At 41.0% G+C, this 18,648-nt stretch overlaps 1 protein-coding gene across 1 annotated transcript; it reads right to left on the reverse strand.

Moving 5' to 3' along the window:
- Positions 1 to 15,613: 15,613 nt before the first annotated feature.
- Positions 15,614 to 16,297, reverse strand: LOC138895424 (uncharacterized). The gene has a single exon (XM_070180110.1). The coding sequence runs from the start codon at positions 16,295 to 16,297 to the stop codon at positions 15,614 to 15,616; it is 684 nt and encodes a 227-aa protein (XP_070036211.1).
- Positions 16,298 to 18,648: the final 2,351 nt, after the last annotated feature.

Consider the following 18,648-nt stretch of genomic DNA (forward strand, 5'->3'; position numbering starts at 1 on the left):
GGCTTGAGTTCGACCTTCGGGGTAGGCGTGATGCACTTCCGACCTCGAAGCAATGCCTCTTATCGAGCCGACTCCTCGAGCAGCCTTCGGACTCGAGGCTCGTTTGTTCTATTTTCGTAGCTTATTGCCAAAATCCTACTACGGTTTCTTGCCACTCGATCTCGATCGAACGTAGAAAAATCGAAATCTATTTTGACCGCAAACAGATAGTCCCCTCGATTCTCATAAAAAATATTGTGAGAATCGACATGATCTTCGACGGTTCGATCGGACAACAATCTGACGTTTTATCAGGGACCGGTTATGACGTATGTGATAGATGTCCCATCGATTTAGTCTTTCAAGGTATTTAATGCTTGTCAGATGATGGTTGACCATTTCTGATATTGAATCGGCGTGATGCGAGCCTATAAATAACCCTTCCATCTAACTTTTACCACTTTTACGCCTTCGCTCTTCCAAATTCTCTTATCTTTTCCCTCTGTTTCGTTGCCCTAGAGCCATCTACACCAGAGTTTTGGTGTCGTCAATTTTTCATTTTCTTTTATCTTTCTTCCTCTCATATCAATGGCAAAAACTTCAAAAATTGTACCTCAGAAGGAGAAAGCTTCTTCTTCGCGGTCGTCCGGCGACAAGGCGCCGGCAGAGCCATCCACCTATGACTGCGTTCCCGGCCCGTGCACTCTGAAGATCGATTTTAAGATTGAGAATCCTTCATCTGTTCCGGGTCGATGCGAGCACGTGTCGATGTACATGTGCTCTATAATGGAGGGTCATCTCGAGACCGTCAGAAAAGACTGCAACTGGGGTCCCGAGGTTGTATTGCAGATCCCATCTCCTGAAGAGAACGTCATCACTCATGTGGAGGGGTTTTTAAGTGTTTACACTTATCCCTTCACGTTGGGACTCGTCGACCCGATGAGCATTGATTTCTGCAAAAGATATCAGGTCACCCTCGGTCAAATTCATCCCTCTCTATGGCGTATAGTGATCTTACTTCGCTTATTCTCTATCAAAGCCGGGGGGCTGGATATTTCTCTAAATTACCTCATACGATTGTACCGGCCTCAAATCTTTCGAGGACTAATTAGACTTCACCGTCGGTCATCGAAGGCTTTGATGTTGAGCATCGACGAAGACAAGGATCGAGGTTGGATGGGTCATTATATTTGGGTGAGGACCTGTGACCTTATTCCGGAAGGGAGGATGTCGTTCCCCGAGGAAAGGAATTTCGACCGTAAGTGTTTCTTGATAGTTTTTAGTGTCTTTTCCCGATTATTTCTGATGTCTTTCTCCGATATTCAGCTGCCCCGTGGATGCCACAAACGGTACCTGACCTCGAGGACTGGGTTCGGAAGTTAGCCTAGACTTCCTCTTATGCCGAACGTGTTTGGCGTGATTTGGCTAAAGGTAGATGGGAGGCCAAGAACCATGGTAAGGCTTCGCTTTTTGTTTCCTTCGAAGTATTCTTTGTGCTCTATCTGTTATTGATTTCCTTTCATGCAGGTGTAACCAAGGATGCCACTTTGAGACCTTCGAGCGGTGAAGAAGAAACCAAGTCCCTGGCTCCGAAATCGGGGAAAGATAAGAAGCGAAGAGCTGCCTCTCGGTCAGAGGACCTCAAGCCCAAAACTCAGAGGGTGAGGAGGAAGGCAATTGCCCTTCCGATTGACTCGATCCAACGATTGAGAAAAGAAGAAAAAGAAGAAGAAGAAGAAGAAGAAGAAGAAGAAGAAGAAGAAGAAGAAGAAGAAGAAGAAGAAGAAGAAAAAGATAACGCCTCAGCTTTGGTGATCAGATCTGCGAAAGCTATCGAGGTTGCTAGAGCTCCTGAGCCGATGGCGGCTGTACCGCTCGGGGTCGATCCTGAAATACTGAGTCTTGATCGGAGCACCCCAAGTGATTTTCTCAGGGTTATGATAGTGGGTCATTCGCCTTCTCTTCCAACCTTTTCCGAGGAGGCATTAAAGGAAGCTCGAGAATTAAAGACCCCCGATATGGGCGGAGGCTCTAGTGTAGAGGACCCTTTTCGGGATTGCTTCACTGGTGTCGATGATGCTTCCGATATTGGTGACGCTTCTCTTCTGCTAGAGGAGGCCCAACGTTTCATTACTCGGGTAATGATTTTTCTACACTTGGTCTATTTGTTCTTTTCCATACTTGACTTGTATTTTTTCCCTACAGTGCAGGCCATTAGTAGGTTTCAAGTCGATCTCAGTCAGTGTGAGGCCGAGCTTCAGAAGGTCTCGGGTGAGAGAGACGCCCTGCGGCTTCTTTGCAGCCAAAAGGACGAGGCTATAAAGGACCTCCAAGCGGAAGGGGCCGAACTCGATAAACAGGTGAGCCTCGTTCTCTTAAAGTATGGGTCTGACTCAACTGTGGAAGTTAACCCTTCGTTGTCTCAGCTGCAGCAAAAGGTTGAAAAGATCGGGTTACTTCGGGAAGAAGTCGATCAAATAAAAGTTGAATGTAATCGGTGGAAAGAGACTATCGACCGCCTGGCAGCGGAAAAGGAAACCATTTTGACCAAATTACTATCGGTCGATGTTTAGCTTTGAAGTATCAAGCAAAATGGGTCGGCTCAGGCAAAAAGGATCGAGGAGCTTGAAACACGTCTCGCTGAGGCCAAGGCGGAGGTTGAGTGGTCAAAAGTCATGGCGGATAAGTCCATTGCTGTGTATCGGGACGATGCCGAGGCCGCTCAGATGGAGGCACGGGAAGCGGCAGATACTGCCGACGCTCGAGCTCATTTGGTTGCCGAACTTGCTAAATATACATCTCGGAGGGAGACCCTCGAGGAGATACATGCACGAGGTTTCGATCTTACCGAAGAGATAAAAAAGGCTAAAGAGCTCGAAGTTGAAGCTGAAGCCTTGGCTTCTGATGATGATGATGGGAGCAAGAGCGGATCCGAGGACGGGGAAGAGCCCGACAGAGAAGCGAACGCCCCTGAGGATGACCCGGAAGCTTAGTTCTTAATTAATTTTTCGTATATCATGTAGACAATTCTGTATATATCACGCCAATCAATCATGTAGACAATTTTGTATATATACAACTTGGTCGACAATTTTGACTTCGTAGTTTCTATGATCGATCGATTGTTTTTTCAGACTTGAAGTGATGTAGCCCTTAGGCTTGCTATTTAAGTTAATGGTTCGAACTTGAAAAAACATAGCCTTTAGGTGTGATGGTCGAGCGAGTGCTCGCTCAAACTTAAAATGAAAGCATCTTATAGGCTTAATATCCGTCAAGTGAATGGTTCGAACTAGACGTAATATAGCCCGTAGGCGTAATGGTTGAGCAAACATTTCTAGTTTAAAGTAATGTAGCCCGTAGGTGTAATGGTCGAGTGAGTGCTTTCTCAAACTCGAAATCAAATTAACCCGTAGGCTTATTAATCGAGTGAATGTTTCGAACTCGAAGTAATGTAGTCCGTAGGTGTAATGGTCGAGTGAGTGCTTGCTCGAACTCGAAATCAAAGTAGCCCGTCGGCTTATTAATCAAGTGAATGTTTCAAACTCTAAGTAACATAGCTCGTAAGAATAATGGTCGAGTGAGTGCTTGCTCAAACTCAAAAATAAAAGTAACCCGTAAGCTTATTAGTCGAGTGAATATTTCGAACTCGAAGTAATGTAGCCCGTAGGCGTAATGGTCGAGTGAGTGTTTGCTCAAACTCGAAATCAAAGTAGCCCGTAGGCTTATTAATCGAGTGAATGTTTCGAACTCGAAGTAACGTAGCACGTAGGCATAATGGTCGAGTGAGTGCTTGCTCGAACTCGAAAATATAAGTAGCCCGTAGGCTTATTAGTCGAGTGAATGTTTCGAACTCGAAGTAATGTAGCCCGTAGGCGTAATGGTCGAGTGAGTGCTTGCTTGAACTCGAAAATATAAGTAGCCCATAGGCTTATTAGTCAAGTGAATGTTTCAAACTCGAAGTAATGTAGCCCGTAGGCGTAATGGTCGAGTGAGTGCTTGCTCGAACTCGAAAATATAAGTAGCCCGTAGGCTTATTAGTCGAGTGAATGTTTTGAACTCGAAGTAATGTAGCCCGTAGGTATAATGGTCGAGTGAGTGCTTGCTCGAACTCGAAAATATAAGTATCCCGTAGGCTTATTAGTCGAGTGAATGTTTTGAACTCGAAGTAATGTAGCCCGTAGGCATAATGGTCGAATGAGTGCTTGCTCAAACTCAAAATCAAAGTAGTCTGTAGGCTTATTAGTCGAGTGAATATTTTGAACTCGAAGTAATGTAGCCTGTAGGCATAATGGTCGAGTGAGTGCTTGCTCGAACTCGAAATCAAAGTAGCCCGTAGGCTTATTAGTCGTCGAATTTGTCTTGATTCTGATTGTGCAATAAATCTCAAAAATAGAGGAATTTTCTTGGACGTTGGTAAAGAGGGAGGACTTTCTTTGCAAGTCATTACACATGTGTTCACGTTTTGCACCTGAGTTCGGGCCAATCCACATGAGCATTGTTCGTTTTCGACCATTTGGCTCTTACAATTTATGGGAACCATGTTGTTGCGAAATAACTTTCTTGCATCTAAACTCGATGTATTTGAGGGCCTACTACACCCCCCCTCCCCCCCCCCCGTATTCGAGGTCGATTGTAAAGAGGCCTCATATATTATTGTAAGTGCAGCATAATCAACAGTTGCCTCATTAAAAACCTTGCCGAAAAACCCATTTGGGATAAAACCGATCTAAGGGAAAAAGAGTGCAACGCGTGCTTTCAAGCGGAAGATCCATCTTAGCTCTTGTTCGGACTCCTGCAGGGGTCAGTTTCAAAATGTAAATGAATATGGAAAGGTCGTACCTTAGCAGTAGTATCATTTTAGATGTGATACATTCCAGTTGCTTGATAACTGTTTGCCGTTTATAATGCCGAACTTATACGATCCCTTTCCGACGTTCTCGAGCACCTGATATGGTCCTTCCCAATTTGGTCCTAGTTTTTCTTCGTTCGGATTTCGGGTATTGATGGTGACTTTTCTTAACACTAAGTCCTCGGGTTTGAAATGGCGGAGCTTAGTTCTTCGATTATAATATCTTTCGATTCGCTACTTTTGGGCGGCCAATTGGACGATAGCAGTTTCTCGTCTTTCGTCCGATAATTTGAGGTTGGTATTCATAGCCTCGTTATTTGATTCTTCGATCGTGAATCAAAATCTGGTACTGGGTTCACCGACTTCGACTGGTATCAACTCTTCGAACCCATATACTAAGGAGAATGGGGTCGCCCCCGTACTGGATATGCCCAAAGGACTTCGGGCAGGATTTCCCTCCATTTTCCTTTAGCGCCGTTCAGCCTCTTCTTTAGGTTTTGAATGATAGTTTTGTTCTTTGATTCAGCTTGTCCATTCCCACTGGGATGGTATGGCGTTGATATTATCTTTCTTATTTTGTGATCTTCGAAGGAATTTTGTTACTTTGCTGCCAACGAATTGTTTCCCATTGTCGCATACTATTTCGGCGGGTATCCCAAATCGGCATACGATGTGATCCCAAATAAAGTCTATAACTTCTTTCTCTCTTATTTTCTCGAACGCCTGCGCTTAAACCCATTTAGAAAAATAGTCAGTCATAAATAAAATGAATTTGGCTTTACCTGGAGTCGATGGCAGAGGGCCGACGATATCCATTCCCCATTTTATGAACGGCCCCAGGATAGGACTGAGTGAAGTTGTTCTTCGGGTTGATGGATCATTGGCGAAAACCTTTGACATTTGTCGCATTTTCGAACAAATTCCTTCGCATCTTTGTCCTTATTGATCCAATAATACCCTGCTCTGATTATTTTTCGAACTAATGTATCGGCGTCGGAGTGATTCCCACAAGTGCCATCGTGCACTTCCTCTAGGATGTAATCGGTATCTCCTGGGCCCAAGCATACTGCCAATGGCCCATCGAATGTCCTTCGATATAGCGTTCCGTCGGAAGCCATGGTGAATCGAGCTGCTCTAGTCCGTAAATCCCTGGAATCTTTAGGGTCCGATGGGAGTTTTTCACTTTTTAAGTATTCAATATACTTGTTTCTCCAATCCCAGGTTAAGCTTGTAGAATTTATTTTGACGTGACCGTCTTTGATTACCGATACCGAAAGTTGAACGACAGTCCCCGAGCTCAAGTCATCTACCCCGACCAACAATCCCAAATTCGCAAGCGCATCGGCCTCATTATTCCGTTCTCGTGGAACATGTCGTATAGTCCATTGTTTGAAATGGTGCAAAGTGACAAGTAGTTTGTCTAAATAACTTTGCATTCTACCTTCTCGTACTTCGAAGGTTTTGTTTACTTGACTCACCACTAGCAAAGAGTCACAATTGGCTTCGATGACTTCTGCTCCCAAGTTTCTAGCTAGCTCGAGACCTGCAATCATGGCTTCATACTCGGCCTCGTTGTTAGTCAACCTGGTAGTTTTAATAGATTGCCTATTAGTATTACCCACGGGCGATTTCAAAACTATGCCAAGTCCGAACCCTTTTACGTTCGAGGCTCCGTCCGTAAAAAGGATCCACACCCCCGATGATGTACCCGATTTCAATAGGAGTTCTTTTTCGACTTCGGGTACGGGGGTTGGCATGAAATCGGCCACAAAGTCTGCTAAAATTTGAGACTTGATGGCGGTACGGGGTTGATATTCGATATCGTACCCACTGAGTTCGACGGCCTACTTGGCCAATCCGCCTGATAGTTTGGGCTTGTGCAAAATATTACGAAGTGGGTAGGTGGTTAATACGCATATGGGGTGACATTGAAAGTACGGTCTTAACTTTCTAGGGGCGTTTATCAGTGCAAGCGCCAATTTTTCTAGGTGTGGATACCTGGTTTCTGCTTCTCCTAAGGTCCGACTTATATAATAAACGGGAAATTGCGTACCTTGCACTTCTCAAACTAGGACACTGCTCACGGCGACTTCAGATACTGCCAAGTACAAGCAAAGTTTTTCGTCTGTTTTTGGAGTGTGAAGAAGTGGGGGACTCGATAGATATCATTTTAGTTCCTCTAATGCTTGTTGGCATTCCGGTGTCCAAGCAAAACCGTTCTTCTTTTTTCGTAGAGAGAAAAACTTTTGACTTCAATCTGATGATCTCGAAATGAATTGGCCTAAGGCTGCAATCCATCCAGTTAGCTTTTGTACAGCTTTCACGCTGTCCACGATGATTTTTTCGGGGTTAATCTCGATTCCTCGATTTGACACCATGAAGCCGAGGAACTTGCCCGAGCCGACCCCGAAAGCACATTTTTCGGGGTTGAGCTTCATGTTGTATTTCCTCAAAATCTCGAATGTTTCCTGCAAATGGGTTAAATGGTCCTCTGCGCATAGGGATTTGACTAGCATATCATCAATATAAACTTTCATTGATTTACCTATTTGTTCTTCGAACATTTTATTTACTGGGCGTTGGTAAGTAGCCCCTGCATTCTTTAGTCCGAAGGGGATCACATTATAGCAATATGTTCCATATTTGGTGACAAACAAAGTCTTTTCCTGGTCCTCTGGGTTCATCTGGATTTGATTATATCCGGAATAGTCATCGAGAAAAGTGAGGATCTCGTGGTCGGCCGTGGCATCGAACATGCAATCGATATTGGGCAGCGGAAAGGAATCTTTGGGGCATGCTTTGTTCAAATCCTTATAATCCATACACATTCTAAGTTTGCTACCTTTTTTAGGCACTACAACTACATTGGCTAACCATTCGGGATATTTTACCTCCAGAATGGACCCTATCTTGAGAAGTTTGGTTACCTCGTCCTTTATGAATGCGTGCTTTTCCTCGGACTAGGGTCTTCTTTTTTGCTTCACCGGTCTGAACCTAGGGTCCAAGCTTAACCGATGCGTCGTTATGTCCGATGGGATCCCTGTTATATCTAAATAGGACCAGGCAAAACAATCAATGTTATCGATAAGAAATCGAACAAGTTTTTTCCTAAGTTCGGGGCTCAACCCTGTCCCCAGCTATACCTTTCGTTCGGGCCAATGTTCGATTAGTATGATTTGCTCCAGTTCCTCAATTGTTAATTTGGTGGCGTCAGAATTATCGGGGATCACAAAGGATCGAGGGATCCTCTGATCATCATCTTCTTCGATCTTCTGGTTATCTGGCTGGGTCAAAACCGACATCTGTGATTGCTATTTGGTGTACCGTTCTTCTTCTGATCCCGATCCCTTTATCGGCGAAGGTGAGGATATTGATTTCGCTTCCTCGACGGTGAACATTTCTTTTGTGGCCGGTTGTTCTCCGTACACTGTTTTGACACCTCTCGATGTTGGAAATTTGAGGACCTGGTGTAGGGTCGAAGGCACAATTGTCATGTTGTGGATCCATGGCCTTCCAAAAAGGGTGTTGTATCTCATATCGCCTTCGATCACGTGAAACTTTGTTTCCTGGATGGTTTCAGCCACGTTTATTGGTAGGATTATCTCACCTTTGGTGGTTTCACATGCCATATTGAATCTGTTTAGAATCAGAGTCGCGGGTACTATCTGGTACTACAGACCGAGCTGTTCCACGACCTTCAATCTGATGATGTTGGCCGATCTACCTAGGTCGATTAACACACGCTTAATTTTAGTTTTATTCACGAGTACAGATATTACCAGTGCATCGTTATGAGGTTGGATGACTTCTTCTGCATCTTCATCGTCGAAGGACAAAGTCCCTATGGGTGCATAATCTTGAGTCCGAGATCGTTTTTCCCTCACAATCAATGTTTTAGTGCGTTTAAGCATCGGTCCCTGAGGGGTATCGACACCACCGATGATCATGTGAATGACGTGCTGCGGTTCCTCTTGCTCGTTTTGCTTGCCGAAATCCCTATTTTTAAAATGATTCTTCTCCCTATCACTCAGAAATTCTCGAAGGTGCCCTTTGTTAAATAAGCGGTCTATTTCCTCTCTTAATTGCCTACAATCATCCGTTCTGTGGCCATGGGTGCCATGATATTCGCACATTTGATTGGGATTCCTTTAGGCAGGATCGGTCTGCATGGGTCGAGGCTATTTAGTGTCTTTGATGCGTTCGATAGCCGACACGATGGCGGATGCATCAACGCTGAAGTTATACTCTGATAACTGAGGTGCTTCTATAGGATCAGAATATTTATCAAATCCTCTTTTGCTCATAAGTCCCCGAGAATTTTTCCCTCTATCAATCCTTCGATTGTTCCGAACTGTATTGCATGTTGAACCGTTGTTCATCCGATCTGTGATGTACGGTTGGTAGCGGTCCCCGATTCTTGCTCGTTTGATTTGACTACGGCGGGCTCCGTTCTGGGGTAATTTCTTGAAGCGGATTGGAATCCGGCCTGCTCTGTATATGCGTTTGGCTCTGTAACTGAGCTATCGCTACTTGTTGGGCTTGTAGCATCTCGAAGATCATACGCAAGTTGACCCCGATTTCCCCCGCGTTATGGGTGTCTCGGGCTACGGATCGAGTTCCGCCCTGAATGCTTCTTTCCGGTTCGGAACGCTGATGCGTCTCTAGAGCTATTTGTGAATTGACATCCAATGGTACTTCGGCTCGTATTTCGAGTGCTTCGATTCGAGTCTCAGTGCCATTATCGAAGGGCCTTCCGGCCCCGGGTGCCAAGTTATTGGTTTCACCTTGAAGGCCGGCTTCGTGGTCGATAGGTAAAGCCATTGCTGATTTGAAGTTGTACGCTGGTGTGTACTGTAGGTTTATATCAAACAATCACTGTTATCCTTAGCCCCACGGTGGGCACCAAACTGTTTACCCGAAAAATCGAATAATGTTAAATTTATGTATGATTCTAAGGATACGTAATATCCTTTGATACAAAGATAACAGTACAAGTATTTTGACTATGAGAATGAGAATGAGAATGATGAACGGAAAAACAGGCACAAGGAGAAATCTTTGTCTATAAGAAAAGGTCTGTTGTTTTTCCAATCTATCTGATGTTTACAGGGATCCCCCTTTTATAATTGAGGGTCATTACATTATTTATAACAAAAATATAAACAAAGCATATAGTGGAGAACCCATGATGATTTGTCTCTCCCTCGATTCCCGCCAAGATTCTCTCTCTTGGTGCGGTTGTAACGGCTCTTGTATGTGAGCTCGCTACTGGCTCGAACTCGGTACTGGCTCGAACCCGTCACTGGGTCGGCCTTTCGGTCTTGGCTTGAGTTCGACCTTCGGGGTGGGCGTGATGCACTTCCGACCTCGAAGCAATGCCTCGGACTCGATAAGATTATCGAGCCAACTCCTCGAGCAGCCTTCGGACTCGAGGCTCGTTTGTTCCATCTTCGGAGCTTATTGCCAAAATCCTAGTCCGGTTTCTTTCCACTCGATCTCGATCGAACGTAGGAAAACCGAAATCTATTTTGACCGTATACAGTAATCTTAAACTAAAGGTGTGTATATAACATTACCAAAAATACCTTTTGAATCTTATGGTTTGAAACAGTTCTTGCCATTCATATAATGTAGTATCATTAAGGATAATATGAGAATATTAAAATTATGAACTTATAAAATATAAAAAATAGCAGTTTTTTCTTAAACAGACTAAAAATAAAAGTAAAAACACGTTCACTGAAAGCAAAGGAATAATAATAAAATTTCAGCTCTTGCTTAAAATAATATTTTCTAAGTTAAATAGATCAACACCTAAATTCAGATTTATCGATGAACCAGAAGATTTATTTGATTTGATTTGTTAATTTCTGTCGGACTAAAGCATAGCTGAATACCCCCAAAAATAATGTAGCACTGTTTAGTTGTGCTTTCTAATGTTTGTTGTTATAATAAGACTTCAAAATATTTTTCTTCAAACTATTAACTAATTAAGAAAGCAACAAACAGATCTCTCCAATACCATCCTAATCATAGGTACCAATTTCGTGCTTTCGTTTTCTCTTATTTCACCCAATAGAATATTCCATCCAATGTTTCTCTAGTGTTAATTAGAAAAGAATTTCGTGTTACATAATGGTTTTTTCACAATCTTGCAATCCTTATTCACCAAAACTCTATCACCACACGATTTTACTATATCAAGTTAGCTGCTAAGTTGTGTTTTTCAAAAGTCAAACTAATAATTTTGACAATCACTTTAAGTTAATAGCTATTATAATTTGGAAAGTTTATAATATATTTATATATAATATACTTCCCAGTATTTAAATCTAATTGAAAAAAAAATTAGATTATGCCCGATAACAAAAGTGAAGCTAGCATGACGGACCAACCTCCATTGTTGGCTGTCCTCAAGCTTCTACAAAGAGAGAAATGGAAGGTTCGAGAGAGAGAAAATTGGGGAATTTTCTGTATGTTCTTTTTCTTTATTAACTACAGTACATATATACATGTATATTGAAAAACAAAACACTAATGACAGCTAATTACTAAACTACCCTTGTAACTATCCAACCAATCTCAGCTAACTAACTGATAAATATAATACACCGATGTGCTGCAATTCTATAATCTCAACACCCCCCTCAAGTTGGAGGTGAGGAACGCACTGGCAGCTTGTCTAGAAGATCTGAATGTTTAATTCCTGTGAGAGCCTTTGTTAAAATGCTAGCTGATCATGAGTAGAAATGTGATGAAGCGTAATTAGACCATCATGTAGCTTGTCTCGCACAAAGTGACAATCGACTTCTATGTGCTTTGTACTTTCATGGAACACAGGGTTCCTAGCAATGTGTACAGCTGTGCTTTGTACTTTCATGGAACACAGGGTTCCTAGCAATGTGTACAGCTGCTTGGCTATCACAAAACACTTGAATGGGATCAGTACATGGAACTGCGACTTCCTCCAACAATCTTTGCACCCATACCAGCTCTCCAACCACCTTTCTCAGTGATCTGTACTCTGCTTTTGCGGAAGATAGTGAGACAATAGTCTGCTTCTTTGATTTTCAGCTAATGGGGCTACCTCTAAAGAGCACTAGATACCCACTTATAGATCTTCTTGAGTCAGGGTATGCTACCCAATCTGAGTCACAATAGGTTATGACCTTGTAAGAAGGATCATTGGACAGAAAGATGCCTAGAGTAGGATCATTCTTCAGATACCTGAGTACATGTATAGCATCCTTCAGGTGAGGCTCTCTTGGTGCCTGCATAAATTGACTTAGGTGTTGTACACTGTATGCAATATCCAGCCTTGTGTTTGTGAGAAAGTTGAGTTTCCCAACTAGTTTTCTATAATATGATGGGTCAGACAGCAGAGTACCCTCTTCGGCCCTCAGTTTGATTGAAGACTCTAGTGGAGATGAAATAGCAGAATACTCCAGGCAATCATACTCTTTTAGTAGGTCAATGGTGAATTTCCTTTGGGAGATCAACACTCCATTACCCTTGTAAAGCATCTCTAGTCCCAGGAAGTGGCGTAACTTGCCTAAGTCTTTTATTTTGAATTGATTATGTAAGTAAGTCTTCAGTGCCTTAATTTCCCCAAGATTAGTCCCAGTAAGGATCACATCATCAACATATACAACTACAAAAACTGATGACTCACCTTGTTTTTTGTAGAACAAGGAGTAATCATTGGTTGAATGTCTGAAACCTCTAGAATACAGGGACTCTGTCAGCTTGTCATACCACTGTCTACTAGCCTGTTTGAGGCCATACAAAGACTTCCTTAGTCTGCAGACAAGTTGTGTGTCTTCTACCTTCAGACTCTGTGGGATTTCCATGTATACCTCTTCATGTAGGTCTCCATGTAGGAATGCATTATTCACATCCAGCTGATAAAAGTCTCATCCTTTCTTTACTGAAGTGCTAATCAGGGCTCTAACAGTGGTCATCTTCACCACAGGGGAGAAAGTATTTGTATAGTCAATCCCAGCTTCTTGTGTGTATCCCTTTACCACAAACCTTGCTTTGTATCTTTCCACACTTCCATCTGCTTTGTGCTTTATCTTGTACACCCACTTGCATCATATGGCCTTCTTTCCTGCAGGTAACTTAACTAGATCCCAAGTATGGTTAGTATATAAAGCTTCAAATTCTTGTGTCATTGCTACTTGCCAGGCAGGATTCAAGGTTGCCTCCTCATAAGAGTATGGTTCACACTCATGTGAAATGTTCTTAACTAATTGCTGGCTATTATGGCTCAATGTGTTGAAAGACACAGAATGGTTGTTGGAAAAAAGAGCAGTAAGTGAATTAGGAGTAAGTGAAGCAAGAGCTAATTGATGTTCAAGGTTTGTGTTGTTGTTTAAGTGACTATTTGGTTGTAAATTGGGCAGTGTATAGACATAGTCTTTGAGGTGTGAGTGTGTGCTAAGTGTCCTGCTTGATCTTCTATGTTGATTGGTTGGTTGATCAATATTAGGCTCTATGTTATGTAGTGCTTGGTTGAAAGATGCAGTGTGGAGTTTTGAGTGTTCTACAGATGAAGCATTTGATTCTGGATTTAGGCTTACATGTGAAATATGATTTGGTGTGCTTGTAGAGTTTGACAAAGGGCTAATGTCTGGTGTATCAGATATAGGACTTTCAGTGACAGAAGTTGATGCATCTCTATCATTATTACAATGATCATCAAGTGTATTTACTGTGGAATTGGGACATGGGGAATTGTGGTTTATCATATGCAACACAGAAGGGAAAGAGGAATGTTCATGTGAAATGGCAAAAGGGAAAACATCTTCATGAACATAACATCTCTAGACATATGTACCCTCTTTGTGGCTAAATCAAGGACTTTATATCCTTTGGTTCCAAAGGGATATCCTACAAACACAGGAGGAGTGGCTCTAGGTTCAAATTTGTCTTTGTGAGTTTTGAGTGTGGTGGCATAACACAAGCAACCAAAACTTCTAAGATATGAATATGTTTGTTTTATGTTGTGAAGGAGCTCAAAGGGGCATTTATTGTTGATAATTGAAGAAGGCAGTCTATTTATCAAATATATAGCAGTTAGTATACACTCTCCCCAGTATCTCATTGGCAATTTGGATTGATAAAGTAAAGCTCTAGCTGTTTCTAGCAGGTATTTGTGTTTTCTCTTAACCACACCATTTTGTTGTGGTGTGTATGGGCAAGTTTTCTGGTGGATTATGCCTTTCTCTTGAAAAAATAACATGGTTTTATTGTTCACAAATTCCAGCCCATTATCTGACCTGACAGTCTTGACTGATGTACTAAACTGATTTTCAATCATAGAAACAAGAGCTTTGATGGCTTGAAAAGTGTTACTTTTGCTACTTAAGAGATGACTCCAGGTTGATCTACTAAAGTCATCAACCATGGTAAGAAAGTATTTGTAACTGTCATGTGTGGTTGTGTGATAGGGCCCCCATAAATCTATGTGTAAGAGTTCAAATATTCTGGAAGTGGATGAAGTTCTTTAGCCAAAAGGTAACCTTATCTGCCTTGCCATAGGACAAACATGGAAAGTGAATGGCTGCTTGTGGAAAAATTCAACAGGTATAGTGGAGATAGTTCTCATTTTTACAAAGGGTACATGGTCCAGCCTGTTATGCCATAGATTCTAATTGTTATTTTCATGAGATGATGAAGACAACAAAAGAGAGAACTCACATTAAAGGAAGAGTCAGTTTTATTGCTTGAGTGAAGAGTATTTACATTGACAGTGTTATGTGACTGAGATGACTTATTTACACTTGACAAGGATTGTATGGGTGAATTGTGACTCTTTCCTCTATTTACAACATCAGTCAATGCAGGAAAACAAGAATGAGAGTAAAGATTGACAGGAACAGAAAATGAACCAGACTCTGAACACCCATGACACTCAGGGCAAAGGAAGTACAATCCACTCCTTGCCTTACCAATCTCCAGAGGCCTCTTCATTGAAGGGGCCTGCATCGTGCAAAGGTATTTACTGAAGTTAACTATGTAATTGAGGTAATCAGTTAAGGAGTAAATAGAGATGAGGTTGTATTTGAAAGTAGGCACATATAATACTCTAACTAAGGTTAGCATAGGACCAAGAGATGCATCTCCAATTTCTGTCACTTTCACTATATATCCGTTAGGTAAGGTAACTAGGAAAGGATAGGGCAAGGTTCCAACATTATTTAAAAAGAATTTTCTATATGTCATATGATTTGAGGCTCCACTATCTAATATCCACAAGTCAGCAATTGATTTAGAACATCTACACACGGTTGTTTCAGCAATCTCTTTATAGGTAGAGCAAGCTAGAATACCTGCGAAGTTTGCAGCTCCACAAGTCATGTTGTTGTTAGGACCTTCTCATGTGTTTCTTCCTCGGAATTTCTCCAGTAAGCTAAGTAATTGGTTGTACTGCTCTTTTGTTAGGCTCTAAAGTCCCTGACTTTGATTTTCTTCTTTCATCTCCTCATAATCTACACGAACATTTGCAGCAGATGCTGCATTTCTCCCTTTTGTGAACTTGAAGTCCTGTGAAAACCCATGAATTATGTAACAGGTGTCCCTGGCGTGTCCTGGCCTTTTACAATAGTCACAGAACATTCGAGACTTAGCAGTTGGATAGTTTGATTTGTTTGAATTGTATGGGTTTAGCCCAGTACTGCCTCCTCTCTGATTGTAATTGGTCCTGAACTTGGCATTACCGGGTCCATTTGCACTCAATGAGGTGGACTCCATGACTAATTTGTTGTTTGGTCTGACTTCTCTCTATTTTTCTTCCTGGATAAGGATAGAGAAAGCCTGAGCTATGTTGGGCAATGGATTCATCATCAATATACTGCCTCTCATAACTGTATAAACTTCATTCAGGCCCATTAGGAACTGAATTAGTCTTCGATCCTGCTTAGCTTTATGCATATTTGCCTTTGCACCACAAGTGCATTGGCAATTGCACTGTGCATGTGCATTCAAGGTGTTCAATTCCTCCCAAAGTCGTTTCATTTTAGTGTAATACCCTGTGATGTCCAAAGCCCCTTGACTAAGGTCACTAATTTCCTTTTGCAGTTGATAAAGTTTTGCTCCATTAATTTGATAATATCTGTCTTCTAACTCTTGCCATAACTCCTTAGCGTCGTTGACATATTGTAGACTATCAGCTAGATCCTTTGAGAGTGAATTCAAAATCCACGATGTAACCATATCATCACAACGAGCCCACTGATCGTAGGTCGCTTCATCAGTGTTAGGCTTCTTACACTTTCCTGTGATGAATCCGACTTTGTTCTTTACTGACAAAGCCCTAAGGACTCCTTTTCTCCAGGATCTGTATCTGGTTCCGTCAAAAACAACAGGAACTAGCGTCGTTCCGGCACTTTCCGACGGGTGCATGTACAATGGGTTAGTTGAATTCAAATTACCAGTTGTACTTTGAGTTTCCTTATCTCCAGCCATCGATTGAAGTGGATCGGAGCAATTGATTTCTCAATTTGAAGAAATTAGATGAAAATTTTCAGAAACCCTTCCGTCAAGGCGTGAACTCGTACTTGCTGAATTTGAGAATCGAGAAGAGAAATTGATGAAATTTAGAAGGATTTATGTTGAGAAATTAGAGCTTAGCTCTGATACCATAACAAAAGTGAAGCTAGCATGACGGACCAACCTCCATTGTTGGCTATCCTCAAGCTTCTACAGAGAGAGAAAGGGAAGGTTCGAGAGAGGAAATTGGGGAATTTTCTGTGTGTTCTTTTCTTTATTAGCTACAGTACATATATACATGTATATTGAAAAATAAAACACTAATGACAGCTAATTACTAAACTACCCTTGTAACTATCCAACCAATCTCAGCTAACTAACTGATAAATATAATATACTGATGTGATGCAATTCTATAATCTCAACACCCGAAAATCTGAACATTGATAAATAGTGTTCTCGATAAATAAAAGAAAAAATAAATTTTCACAACCATACTCTTTTTATTCCCTTTTACTTGTCACTTTTGCCTTTTGTACAACACTTAAGAAAAAATAACTAAAAGGATAATTTGACAAAATAACCGTCATTATATTATCTCAAATTTTTTACTGCTTGTTGTTTTTACCACATTAATCTCCCTCTAGATTTATTAAAGTAAGGTTAAAATTGAAAAAGGGAATCAATTTTCTCTTGTTTTTTTTTTCCGAAATTGCAAGTCTTTTGAAACAGTAATTTTGTAGTAAACGTGACAAGCAATACGGAGGGTGTAATAAAAAATGTTAGAAGCGGATTTCACCATCAGCTAATAGAAAGGGGACCGTGCCGTACTATTTCACAACGCGTAAAACTGTGTGTCGTTTAATAAGTTTGACCGGTTCTCATATATTCTTTCTCCCAATTAGAGGCTATTATTGGTTAGCAAAAAGCATTTAAGTAACGGGTTGACAATTTTATGTATTTAGATCCTTTGACTTTACGGGTCAGATCTTGTCAATTAATATACTGTCGGTATTTCGCCTCTTAATTTTCTTTCCGAGAAATTAAAATAAAATAGTCCTTTTTTCGTCAAACGAGAGATAATTTGACCAATGAGAATAGAAGCTTAAATTATAGAGAGGCAAGAAAAGAGCCAAAACAAAAATATTGTATTATTATCGGACGTTCAAGTAGCTTAACCCAAGGCCTCGTGGTGATTATGCACACAATTGTTCAAGGAGTGGCTTACTGAACAAATAAATATTCAACAAATTGTGAGTCGCAGTTGGGAAATCGGACCACTATAGGAAGCAGAGGCGGATCCAGGATTTAAATCCTATGGGTTCAATTTTAAGATTTTTAACATTGAACCCATTATATTTTTAAAGTTATGGGTTCATATCTACTATATTTGTAATTTTAATGAATTTTTATATACAAATTTTTACTCCGCATCGAAAGTTATGGGTTCAGTTGAACCTGTAGCTAGTAAGCTACATCCGCCTCTGATAGGAAGAACATTATAGACAAAATGACAGTCCACTTCTATGTGTTTGACGCACTCATAAAAATTATACTCCTAATAATGCATTGTAGATTGGTTGCGCAAAAAAGATAACCTAGTCGAAGAATAAGGACATCAAAATCACTCAATAAACAAATCAACTTAGTAACTCAGCAACAACTTTTTGCAGCTCAATATTCAGCTTATATCAGTTAGTCTGTCATTTTTTTTGTTGACAGAAAAAAAGATAAGGAAATGGCTCCATGTGCTCTGATTCATTATTTGGGAGCATTACCAAAGTGTTTCAAAGGTGGGATTATCTTGACGTACGTCTGTCTCTGCCCTAGATCAACCTAAGTTTAATGAAGTCTCTATCGTTCTGCTGAAAAAATAAAATATGAATAAGGAAATCGCGGTTTGCTTTTTAGACTTCTATCGATTAGGACTACTTATGAGTTGAATAAAGAAGTGGCTTGTGTATATAGAGAAGTCATCTATAGCAGTCATGTAAGTATTCTATGTAGTTAGTACTTGAGTAAACTGTAAAGTATTTGAGAACATGATAGGCAATATACTTCTGAGGATAGAGAATGAAGGGTTTGCAAAAATTGACTTAATTGTTGTGTAGCAAAATAAATGTCTGATTGTTCGAGCGTGTAAGAATATGTTTAACTAGTCAAATAAGTTGCCTATTCGAACTATGATTAGGCAAATAAGCCACTATAATCATGCTTAAGTTTGAAATTAAATATCTGGGAGACTTATAACAGAGAACACATCTAACATGAAACATTAGACTCTGCAAACAAATCCATGCATGGTAAAATTCTTTTGGCAAATCAAT

This window comes from Nicotiana tomentosiformis, chromosome 7, assembly GCF_000390325.3.
Source record: "Nicotiana tomentosiformis chromosome 7, ASM39032v3, whole genome shotgun sequence".
Lineage (NCBI taxonomy): Eukaryota > Viridiplantae > Streptophyta > Magnoliopsida > Solanales > Solanaceae > Nicotiana > Nicotiana tomentosiformis.

Bases quoted from the DNA above. Each gene is read 5' to 3' on its own strand.
- LOC138895424 (XM_070180110.1), bottom strand. From the start codon at position 16,297: ATGGCTGGAGATAAGGAAACTCAAAGTACAACTGGTAATTTGAATTCA.